Source organism: Haemaphysalis longicornis, unplaced genomic scaffold (assembly GCF_048455015.1).
Source record: "Haemaphysalis longicornis isolate Haplotype H1 unplaced genomic scaffold, Haemaphysalis longicornis Haplotype H1 scaffold_7, whole genome shotgun sequence".
In the NCBI taxonomy this organism is placed as follows: Eukaryota; Metazoa; Arthropoda; class Arachnida; order Ixodida; family Ixodidae; genus Haemaphysalis; species Haemaphysalis longicornis.
This window is the reverse complement of record NW_027526422.1, coordinates 103,406,484-103,418,940: the sequence shown is the minus strand read 5'-3', so window position 1 is coordinate 103,418,940 and position 12,457 is coordinate 103,406,484. Positions and strand designations below refer to the sequence as shown.

Below are 12,457 nucleotides of genomic sequence, written 5' to 3'. Positions count from 1 at the left end.
GGTCTTCTTTAATAAAGTGCTTGTCTCTCTCTCTCTCTCTCTCTCTCTCTCTCTCTCTCTCTCTCTCTCTCTCTCTCTCTCTCTCTCTCTCTCTCTCTCTCTCTCTCTCTCTCTCTCTCTCTCCATTATGCTTCTCTCTCTCTCTCTCTCTCCATTATGCTTCTCTCTCTCTCTCTCTCTCTCTCTCTCTCTCTCCATTAAACAATCGTTTTGGTTATTAATGCCTAGCGTTAATATTCATGTGATGTTCTCATTAACGTGAAGCCTTAAGATAATTTAGATGCTCTGAAAAGTGCAAATGGTACTTTCGGCGTAGTCATTTGATGAGGTTGAGCGTTGATTTCGCTTAATACACGGCTTTACAGAGTGGGCGGCCCTCGCGTGCGCCAGAAAGCTACAAGATCTCCGTAATACACCACCTATCACTACAGGCCCCACTATCTGCTTGCATAGTAATGAAAATAGTGTGTTAGGTGAGAAACGAAGTGTTCTTTCAAGAGTGACGTAGTCGTCAGAGTATATTAATGCGTAGCATTCTATGCCGAGTACTCCCACAACCAGGACCGCGTAACGCCATGCATTTTGTAATCACTATAATAGCGTAAATAAAAATAACTGGTCGCACAAAATTTTGAAAAATAAAAAAAAATGAAAATAAAAAAAATTACGAAAATGCTTGAGCGGTGTAGCGCCCTGCATTTCCACAATATTGCACATGTAGCTGAAGTTCCAAATGTAATTGTTATAACAATGTAAATGGAGATAATTGGTCTGACAAAATATTGAAAAAATAAAAACTAAGAAAGATATTAAAAAATCACGCAACATTGCAAAACGTAACTCATGGCATTTCCACAATAAAGCAGATTTCGCAAAAGTTCCACCTCCAATCTTTATAATAGCGTAAATAGAGATAAATGGTAGATCCAAACTTTGAAAAAAAAAGAAAAATATTTATAAAATAATTACGAGAAATATAGGTTATAATTTATTATAATAATTATATTATAATAATATATTATAATTTATTATTATAATTACGGATATAGGTTATATCCGTTATATTGTTATTAACGGTATCGTTATAACTGGACTCGACTGTAGTGAATATTTCGCAACAGTTCCATCTGAAATCGTTTTAATAGCGTAAATAGAGATAACTGGTCGAACGAAATTTTGAAAAACTAAAAAATAGGAAAACAAATAATAACGGAAAACGGCGAACCATGTAACAACGCCCTGAATTTTCACAATAATGCATATATCGCTAAAGGTCCAAATAAAATTGTTTTAATAACGTAAATGGAGATAATTGGTCAGATAAAATTTTGCAAGAACTAAAAATAAAAAAAAAAACTGTTACAAGAACGGAAAACGGCAAACGGAACAACGCATGGGATTTCCGCAATAATGCATATTTAGGCAAAGTTTCATCTGTAATAGTTATAATATCCTAAATGAAAGTAATTGGTTCAACAAAACTTTGAAAAACTAAAAAAAAAATACGTAGAAGATTAAATAACTACGAAAACTGGCGAACCGTGTAGCACCCTGCATGTCTAAAATAATGCAGATCTCACGAAAGTTCCAAATGAAATCATTATAATAACGCGAATGGAGATAATTGGTCGGACGAAATTTTGAAAAACTAGAAAAATAAGAGAAATATTAAAAAAAAATACGGAAACTGGCAAAGCGTGTAACCCATGGCATTTCCATAATATAGCAGATTTCGTAAAAGTTTCACATGTAATCGTTATAATAGCGGAAGTGGAAATAATTGGTCAAAGAAAATTTTGAAGAACTCTAAAATAACACAAATATAAAATAATTACGGAAACTAGCGTACCATGTAACGCCCTGCATTTCCACAATAATGCAGATTTTGGGAAAGTACCAAATGAAATCGTATAATAACGTGAATAGAGACAATTGCTCGGACGAAATCTTGGAAAAAAAATACAAAATCGCGCAAGATGGGAAAACGTTTCACGCATGGCATTTCCACAATAATGCAGATTTCGCGAAATTTCCAAATGTAATCTTTATACGAGTTTAAATGGAGATTCTCGAAGAAAATTTGGAAAAACAAAACACGGAGAATATTAAGCAATTAAGAGAAATGGCAAACCGTATACAGTCAGACCTCGCTATAGCGAACACTGGTATGGCCAATTATCGGATATGGCGAACTAAATACGAAATTTATTTGGTCACGCTTCATTTCAAGGGCACCTATTCTTTTTATAACGAAACCAAATCCTCCAGAGCCGCGCGATATCGGGTATAACGAAGAAATATTTGGTTCCCGCGAGGCTCGGAACTCAAAAGTTTGCATACTAAAAGCAAAATTTATAAAAATTGAGACAAAACAACCGTTTTTTAGTAGCTTAAGGCCCATTATTGCGTGGACATTGAAAAAAATTGGGCCCATCTTCCCGCAAGGGGGACTCGAGTAAATGCGTCGCATAGGGGGTGGGTGTATTGCGTTAACGTTTAGTGTTTGGGGAGTTGGTGGTAGTGAATGCGTTGTATCAGCAGCTTCTTGACGTAGTTTGAATGAGTCAAGGATATAAGGCGCGTTCGTAGCCTCCCATTCTGTGTCGGCTTTGTGGCGCAGTGGGTAGAGCACCATGTACATTGCGTTCCGCCCGCATGGTCGAGGGATCGAAAGCAGGCGCCGGATAGTATTTTTTTTATATAGTGTAGGGGGAGGGGTGCGTACTACGACTACGGACGTCAGCGCGGGTGACATCGTGAGTTACTGAAATGCTCTGCATTTAAAACTTCATTCCGCTCAGACTGTGAAAAGCCACCACGCGAAGGCGACATCCTCTAAGTAAATAAGAAGGCCGGCCTGTTTTTCCGAACGAGCTTTGTTCTGCTATAATTTCAAGTTCTCACGTTCCCTGTCTGTTTAGTTTGAAGTGCAAGGAGACAGATAAGGACTACCTCGCTTATAGTTGGTTCGAAGCCTAGAACAATGCGTTTTTTATCTATGATTGTTGCGTGAGCCACATTGCCGATTTATTAGAGCTGATTTTTACCCTGATGTTTATAATGAATATCGGATATAACGAACAAATTTACTGCCCGATGGTACTTCGTTATAAGAAGGTTCGACTGTACCGCCCTGAATTTCCACAGTATTGCAGATTTCACGAATGTTTCACTTCTAATGGTTATAATAGTGTAAATGGAGATAATTGGTCGGCCAGGATTTAGAAAAACCATAATATTCGGTTGTAAAAAACTGACACTCAAGACAAGCGGCCACGAATACTACGCATTAGTAGATCATTCTCTGAACTTTTATTTGCCAAGATTACGCCACCACTTTGCTATTACGAGTGAATGTCGTAGGGCTCTTATTTTCTCACTGATTGCGTTCAACCCAGATTTTATTCATTAATTCATTGTTGTCACATTGTGGTAGAAAAGGCGTAACTTTATCTGAGTAATAATATCCGAGGAATGTTCTTCAGTGTCCCCGACTTCGGCAGGGGCATAACAGCGTGACTCGCACTCGGCACACTCAGATTCCTGCTCAATTGGAATAGCTAATTTTTAAGCGAAGTATGCAAGAGCAGCACAAAACGAGGGACAGAAACACAGAAGACGACACACACAGCGCTATGTTTCTGCGTTTCTGTACCGCGTCTCGTGCTGCGCTTCGATACTTCGTTAAGTACCAACTCGCAAAAACCAATATTCCAATTTTAAATGCAGAGCATTTCAGTAATTCACGATGTCACCCGCGTTGACGTCCGTCGTAGTCCGCACCGTCGTTGTCCGCACCCCCCCTCCCCCTACACTATATAAAGAAAAATGCTATCCGGCGCCTGGTTTCGATCCCTGGACCCTGCGGGCGGAACGCAATGTACATGGTGCTCTACCCACTGCGCCACAAAGCCGACACAGAATGGTAGGCTACGAACGCGCCTTATATCCTTGACTCATTCAAACTACGTCAAGAAGCTGCCGATACAACGCATTCATTACCACCAACTCCCCAAACGCTAAACGTTAACGCAATACACCCACCCCCTATGCGACGCATTTACTCGAGTCCCCCTCGCGGGGAGATGGGCCCAATTTTTTTAAGCCAAGGCGAGCCAAAGCGCTAGGAGCTTACCAACTCCTTCCACTTGACGGCGAAAGAAAAACGGGCCCGCTTCGCACTTTGTTCCACGATGTTGCTCCCTGCTTGCGTGGGTGGCACTGAGGTGTCGAGGCCTCGTGGGTCCGTGTCGCGCATCAGCTGCTGTCGTAGTAGCTCGTCCAAAAACGGCCCCCCTGTAGACGCAGGTAATATGGAAGCAGGCAAGTTGGACGACTCTTTAGCATGCGGCACGTGACGGCTAATGTGTTCTTGCGGTGCAGGCAGGGGGCCTTAGATGACCACATGAGCGTATGTATCATATCGCTAGAAAGAGGCTTTAAAGAGACATGCGGCCAAAATACACGTTTGGTTCATTAAAAGGACTACTGTGTCGCGATAACGATGATACCAGTCTTATCGCAGAATTGAAAGGAATATTAGACATATTGAAGAAAGCTTACGCTGCAGGCGCAGCTTCTCTATGACGCCACCGAATATTCTTTGTGCGATTCGCGGCCATCGAACAAATCCACCGCAACAAAACGTGTCCAGTTCCACATAATCGTATGCCTTGAAGGCTAACGTGCAATTGCCGCAATGATAATGATTTTAACGCTTGCTTGTAATAAATCGCTAATAAACATATCACTTGAAATTTGAGTGTTTTGTACTATTTTTTGCTTTTTTTGTTTACAATACATCCTTCAGAGCTGTAGCGGAGGGGAGAGAGTTACGAAACGTTGGTTTATTGTCGTCACCAGAATGAGTTCTAGTTTTAGATCGATATAGGCATATTGGAACACCAAACGTAGGCCAAGCAGCGTTTAAACAATGTTGCATTTCCTATTCATGGCCAATTTATGGTCCCAGCCTGACATGTTCTTTAAAAACATAACAATTTAATACACGCTCAGAAAGTCTTGTTTCTCGACGCGATGAAATTAGAACAAGGCTTCAACGCATTCACTTGGCATGTTTTGTGTTAACTTTTAGAAAAATAAACTCATTCCGAAAACATATTCCAAAACTGCCTACCACTGCCTTGGTCCTCGCCGGATGCATCCACTACCCCGTTTTCGACGGACCTCAACGACGATGTGCTTGGCCGCTTGAGAATGCCCGTGGGACGATTCTCCGGTTTATAGTCTGACACAATATCGGGTGCCTTCAGTCTGGAAGATGTTAGCGGCTCAAACGGGTTTTCGGGGGAAGAGAGTGTAGCCGGACTCTCTGGTACTACCGGTGCGGGTGGTAAGTTGGGGTGGACCCCACCAGGCATATTTGCGATTCCTTCGGCACTAGGCGTTGTCAGAGATGTGGGAAGCGGGAACCACGATTCCAAGGGGCCGACGACCATAGCAGATGGCTCGACGAGAGTGCGGCACTCGATTGCGAGATTAGCACCAGGCTTAGGTGGAAGCGATGTGTGTGTGGCGACGAGCGATCGCGACGAGGGCCGCGTAGAATGCTCCCCCGACGATGTGAATGAGGTGGTCCCCTTCGGTTTCAAATCGCGGTCATCTCGCTCTCCTGCTTTGGTTAAACGCTTCCCTCTCGATGAAATTTTTCTCTCTGGGTCTTCGTGGGAGACTTTGGGTAGTCCTGTTTCAGAGTGACGGGTCGACGCTGTTGATTTAGATACTTCTGAGTCAGGTTGGGTTGTCGAGTTTTGGGGTGCTGCTGAACGTCCCTTGGGTTGGCCCGTGTTTGGTGGAGTAGGATGCCATGATTGAGCTTGTTTAGATTGGTCCTTTTCATCGGACAGCTGCGACCATGTAGTGCTTGGTGGACCTGCAAGAAAGAAAATGAAGCGCTGCAGCGAAGCTGTACGTCACTAAGACACAAGCTTTGTCCTCCAATTTGTCGACACCGCACTGTACCTTCTTCCCGACAGCACCGACGCCTCTTTCCCAAGTTGCGCAGTCGGCTTATAACGGCACCATAACCAGTATCAGCAGTTACCCTTTCAACTTGCTATCGCATGGACGCGATCGGGTTGTTAGCGAGGCGGGAGAAGAGATGGAATTGAAAAAATGTCGGTGTGAGTAAAGGAAGAGAAGGAGGAGGAGTGAAACTTTATTTTTGTTAAGAAGAAAAGAGAGTTGGGGCTTGCGGCCCCCCGCACAGGTGCAGTCCCTATTCCGGGACCCCATTGGTCAAGGCCGCCGCTCTCGCCCGTCGAACTAGAGCCTTTTGAGACTCCAGCCCCGAGCAATTGAGCAGGGCTGCGTGCTCGCAAATTAATTCACCGGGTCGCCATTTTCACTACGCCTACAAGCGATGCTCCTGCAGGCAGGCAATCCTCCCTCCTGCAATACAGGGATATTGCCCTGCACTACCGCCTTCTCCGCCGCCGATACCCACCCCCGCACCCACACCTCTCCCCGGAGGCGGGCCACATGCTGCGCATCCTACAAACACACACCTTCCCACACAGAACACAATTCATACACAGTCATCCACACCTCTTTACTGACCCTACCTGTCTATCCTGCGGGGCACTCGACACTCACTACCATTCCCTCTGCGAATGCCCCGCAGACCCGTACCCCCCGTTCCCTCCCCTCACCACTGGGAGCAGATGTTGCGTGACCCGGGGGAGTCAGGCCAAGTCCTGACCACCTCCCGGGCCCTGGCGGTCGCGGCGGCCCTGTGGGCCTCCTCCACCCCCAACACCTGATCCCGATGGACGAAAAAACGTATTCCTTCCTTCCTTCCTTCCTTCCTTCCTTCCTTCCTTCCTTCCTTCCTTCCTTCCTTCCTTCCTTCCTTCCTTCCCATGCCACTCTGGTAGGGGAAGAGTTGGGGGATAACCCAGGGTTGTTCTGGCATGCCCACACCATGTGAAAGGTGTCGACACCTCCCCACAGTGCAGACACGCCCATCTGTTTTAGGGTCGAAAAGCTTTGCTACTGCAGGGCACATAAATGTGTTCGTCTGCAAGCGCCGCAGTATTCGCTCATCGATCTTGCTCAGACCCTTTGCAGGGGCTGGGTAAAGCCGGCGGTTATGGTAGTAATGTTTTACAATTTCTAAATCGCAGAAGTGGTTTGCTAATCTCCGAGCCGGGAGAGCATAGGTGAGGCGCCCGGTGGATTGGGTAAGCGCTCGGGCAGTCGCGTGCGCGGCCTCGTTACCTCTCAGACCCTGATGCCCCAGAGACTACACAATTTCTTTAGGTGCGGGGTCTACGAACCGCACCACTCGTTTTAAAAAACTGTAGGCCAAGGGTGGTACCGTGCCCGCTATATAGCTTTCACAGGCACGGCGAGAGTCCGTGATTATTGTCCTTGACTTCGGGTCCGAGGCGGCGAGCGCTATGGCAATCGCCTCGGCTTGCGTTGAGTTAGGAGCCTGGTGGGAGAGCCATCGACTTGCTGGTCCCTGTGAATTACACCGGCAGTGAAGAACCCTAGAGGCGACGGCCCTGCCACATCAACGTAGAACACACCGCGCATATTTCCGTGTTTCCTTTCCAGGGTCTTAGCGCGTGCTTCCCTCCTGCCTTCGTGATTGTTTTTCCATGTTACACGGAAGTGGATGCTCCCAGAGCCTGTGCCGCCACAACTCTGGGAGTTTGCGCGTCTCCTCTGGGGTGCACTCGTGTTTGATTTGTAGGCGATTAAGCAAGTGGTACCCCGAAGCCGTCTGTGCGAGTCTCGCGTACTGATTTGTGAGATGAGCCTCTTTCAGCTCTTGATACGAATAGATCACTCTCAGCGCCGATAACGTGGTGTTGGAGGTAGCCACCGGGAGGCCAAGGACTCGTTTTGTGGCCTTCCCAATGATGACGTCAATGCTATTCACGTGTTGCTTGGTCGTACGTAGGTAGGGTGCGGAGAAGAGGATCCTACTGGTCACAATGCCATGGGCGAGCCGGAGCGTGTCCCTGCCCTTGTTGGATACGCGTTGTATCATCCGTCCGACCTGTTCACCTGTTCGCTTCAGTTTGGCAATGGTGGTCTCTGGGCTAAGTTCGTTGTGACTAAGCAGACCCAGGATCCTGATTTCTTCCACTTCTCTGATAGAACCACCTGTTAAAGAGATGTAAAGCCTTGTGTTCTCTTTAAGATTGGGTTTAATGTGCAAAAGTTCTTGATTTTGTTGGGGCACATTGGAGGCCGCAGTCATTAGCATAGCTTTCGACAATGCTGGCAGCCCTTTGAAGGCAGTCCTCCATTTCCCCGAGGCTGCCTTCTGTGCTCCAGATTGTTGTGTAATCGGCGTAAAGGGCATGTTGTATGCCCTCTACCCGAGCTAATTTGTGTGGCAGCTGCATCATAGCGATGTTAAAGAGTAGCGGCGACAAAACCGCTCCTTGTGGAGTACCCCTTGTACCCATGTAATATAGACCGTACTCCTTATCTTCAATACTCAGAAATGCTTGACGTTTGGAGAGGAAATCTCTGACGTACGCGAAGGCTTTCTGACCACAATTCGTTGTGCTTAAGTTTGCTACTATGCTGCTGTGCCGGACGTTGTCAAATGACCCCTTGAGATCTAGGGAAAGGATGGCTTTATCGTTGTGTCGCATTGTAGTTGGTCGAATTACGTCGTGGTGTAGCTGGAGAAGGACATCCTGTGCTGGCATATGTGGGCGGAACCCGAACATAGTGTCAGCAAAGAGGCCCGTGGACTCAATGTGTGGAGAGCGACGATCCCGGACCATCGCCTTCATGAGCTTACCCGCGCATGAGGTAAGCGAAATTGGCCTCAGATTATCAATATTAACAATTTTTCCTGGTTTGGGTATAAAAGTGACCAAGGAGGTCTTCCATTCTGGGGGGAGTGGACGGCCGTCCCAGATTTTATTTATGTAATGTAACAGTTGGAAGTAGGCCGAGTCCGATAAGTTCGCCAATAGTTCGACTGTTGTACGGTCTCTTCCCGGGGCTGTACCTCTGCGCATCTTAGCTAAAGCTGCCCGAAGGTCTTGTAGTGTAAAGGGGGCATCCATGCCTGGGTTCTGTTTGCCTGCGTACTGACACTCAGGTCCATTGGGGTCTTCGGTGCGGCAGAGATATCTGTCACATAGAGTATCCGCGAGTTGGGTCGTCGTACCTTGGTACCCGTGTAGGGCTCTTCGGAGGTGACGTTGCGTTTACCCTCAACTCCGAAGGGCCCTACACGGGTACCAAGGTACGACGACCCAACTCGCGGATACTCTATGTGACAGATATCTCTGCCGCGTGGAAGACCCTAATGGACCTGAGTATCAGTACGCAGGCAAACAGAACCCAGACATGGTACGCACGAAGATGTGTCAAAACTATAAAAACACGCTGCCACAGAACGTGTGGCCGCCGCCGTTGGCACCTGAAGTTTCAACTCGTCGAATATCTGCGAATACCTTCCGGATGATGAGAAAATTGCATGTTTGGTACGCCCACGTGAGCTAGTAAGGATATTATATAAATTCACTTTAACAAAAACATTTCTACGGAGCAACAGTACTGTCAAGCCTTCTCGCAGAAGTTTCGAAACTATGCGGAGGGTAGGCGAGCAGAGAACGCTGGTGTAGTTAGGCTGAGACAGTGACTTCGTGGTGCGTGGAAAAAAGTGTTACACTGGAAGCTGTGAAAACGAATACTAATTCGCCTGGAGAAAAGAAGATTTTTTTGTTTTAGCTTGTTAACTCCTTCATCAGCAGCGAACACGATGAATACACAGTTGCGAAGAAAGTGCTCGGTTGCATTTCGTTGCGTATGCGTTCGCGCACGACGGCTGTAATTTATATAACAGAGTGCCGACAGAACGGAATGGATGCCAGTAAGTAGGGTATCGATGCAGTGCTTATTTCGTTTGTGGTATCCAATCAACGGATTCAAGATTTCCAAGGTAGAGGTTCAATATTCTTTTTCGAGATTTGCCTCATAGACATCTACGATTTTCCCACCGACCTAACGCAATACTCCTAGGGTAGGTTAACACAAGCACTCAAGTTATAAACTGCCAGTTGTTTGTCTGTATTAGCTGTTTATCAGGTAATACTTTTTATGCCATTTGGAATTTTCCTTGCCATTCCGGGCAGGAGAAATGAGAGAGCACTTTGTTTAGAAAGAACTTTGTGAGCACTTTGTCTAAGACTACGAAATTTTCTGTCGCGTAATTCTTCGCCCCTGCAGTGACTTGTTTTGTTAAGCCATCGCGTCTTCCTGTCACGTGCTGCAGCTAACTACTTAATGGTCAGGACGTACGTGCTGATGCGTGCGTATTTTGCTGAGTGTTGCGAATCACTCCATTATCTGGCTTCATTTGTTTTGATCTTAATTTTGATATCTACACTGTATCAGCGACGCGGGGACTTTTTTTTTTATCTGTCACGTTTTTCCAGCAGTGGCTGCGGCCAACAAAGTTAATAGAATGGCAACTATTTGTTGATCACGGATATCGATAGCTTACTCCAACAAAGTCACCGCTGAAAGTGAGTCATATACACGAGGAAAAGAGCGATTACAGCGTTTGTCACCTGTTCTAGTAGTTTTTATTGAATTCGGTTTTGCCTATTGTTAATGCGCTACGCAGAACAGGAAACGCAGATTTTGTGCACATATTCAAAGAAATAAGGGAACAACGGTAAAGAAGCGCAGACATCGTGTTAGTGAAAGGTGCATGCGGTGGATAAAGTGGCAGGGGAAGGATACAGACACCACATTTGTCAATGTTACTTCCGCGCGTAGTATATAAACACATTGATCACTGAGGGTCTCGTTTATCTCAAGGGACGATATTTTAAGAGAATTTTCTCAAAGCATGAGCCCCTTCTTTTTTCATAAGTAAGCGCGTTATGGTTCATAAGTGCAGCGGGTGGAAGAACAAACCAGCGATTGTTAACGCGTCTTGTTCGCTCAATTTTTATTTTCAGGCGGACTCTCTTCAAGCATTTGCACCAACATTTACAAGCAGTCTGCTCTGAAGTTAAGTAAAATAAGTTAAAACCTTAATTGCAGTGGTGTGGGACGTTTTGTTTACAGGGTTTACGTTTGCTTGACGGATGCAGTCCCCTATGACAGACAAGGTCTGTACATCACCGCATTGTTCAGACGCGCGAAAAACGTGCTTACTCATGAAACCTTTTATACCCTTTCAATAATTAGCTCCAATAAAAAATCACAAGCTGTAGATACGGTGAAATCCAGTTCGCTGGCTTATATTGTTCTTCGTCATAGCGACTGCTTGTCTAGTAGGCTTCTGCGGCGCGCCTTGCCACGGGACGCCAACCCGGCCGATGGTTCGATAGATCGGCGGCGGAGTGGCTACACCTTTAAGGGCACCTGGAGCAACGTTTTGGCCTGCGTCCTTCATGTCTAAGCGGGGGAACATCAACGGTTGCTTCTTTAAGCGTGCATTTGGGGGGAAAGAGGGGCATGGTGGCGTGCAAGCTCACGCAAGCTTCACGCTCTCACCATTCACCTGCCCGTTCTGCTACGGGAGATGTCAACGTCTTCCGGCCCGATGCGACCTGAGTGCTGCCCTCTGTGGTGGAGCTGTCTGGGTTGGTGTGTTACACATTCACTAAGATGCCTGTGACGTGGCAGCGAAACGAGCAGCTCCATGTTTTCCCCCCTCTACTCTACTCCTTTCACGTTTCGTTCAGCTAATTTGCAAAGAACCTCGCTCAGTTCCAAACGACAATTGAAGAAGTCCGGTTTCGTGTACTCCTTTACCTCACCCTGCTTCGTTGGTTATACTTCTTCGCAGAGTGGAAGGGCGCTGATTTTTTTTCTTTCGAACGTTCCGCGAAAGAAGCCACAGACCGGAATATTTTGTCCAAGTATAGCAAAAACAGCGCAAAGGACGGGACAAGGACAAAACAACAGGACCAAACTCTTCATCCTGTTGTTCTTGCTTGTCCCATCCTTGGCGCTGTTTTTGCTATTTTTGAATATGTACCAAACAGCCCAAAATTTGACCTTGTTGAATATTGTGTCATTAGTAATAACGACAAACGTGTTTCTATAAGATCTCGGTACCAAGTGCTGTGGGAATATTGTGCCAGTAGAAATATCGCTGCGTGGCTGCAGTACTAACAAAACGAGCGATGGTTAGTGGTGAATCGATGTATTTACAAAAAGTCGGAATCTATTCTGAATGTGACCATGACAGCTCGAGCTCAAACCATGCCCCCCCGCCCCCAGCGTAGGTCCCCTGTAGCTATGCGCCAGTGTCCACTTCGGCTTCGGGTAATAATATGCACTGCATTTTCAGCCTACACTTGCGGTATCGCTTCCTAAATGGAGTTTTATCTGTCGCCCATTTCGGCTCCTTCGAGTGTATGTTGCGTGCACATTACCCGTAACCTCTGTGAAATTCCTTTGACCACCAAGGGCAGAAAACACTTATGCATCTCGGTTC

General features: G+C 46.2%; 1 protein-coding gene across 1 annotated transcript in view; it reads right to left on the bottom strand.

Annotated features, from left to right (window-relative positions):
* The window catches only part of LOC144146450 (neprilysin-like), a 34,246-nt gene that overhangs the window by 16,076 nt on the left and 5,713 nt on the right, over positions 1-12,457 (bottom strand). The window contains exon 3 of the mRNA XM_077678405.1: positions 4,136-4,296. Within this exon, the coding sequence (XP_077534531.1) occupies positions 4,136-4,296 (161 nt within the window). The remainder of the gene's footprint in view (positions 1-4,135; positions 4,297-12,457) is intronic.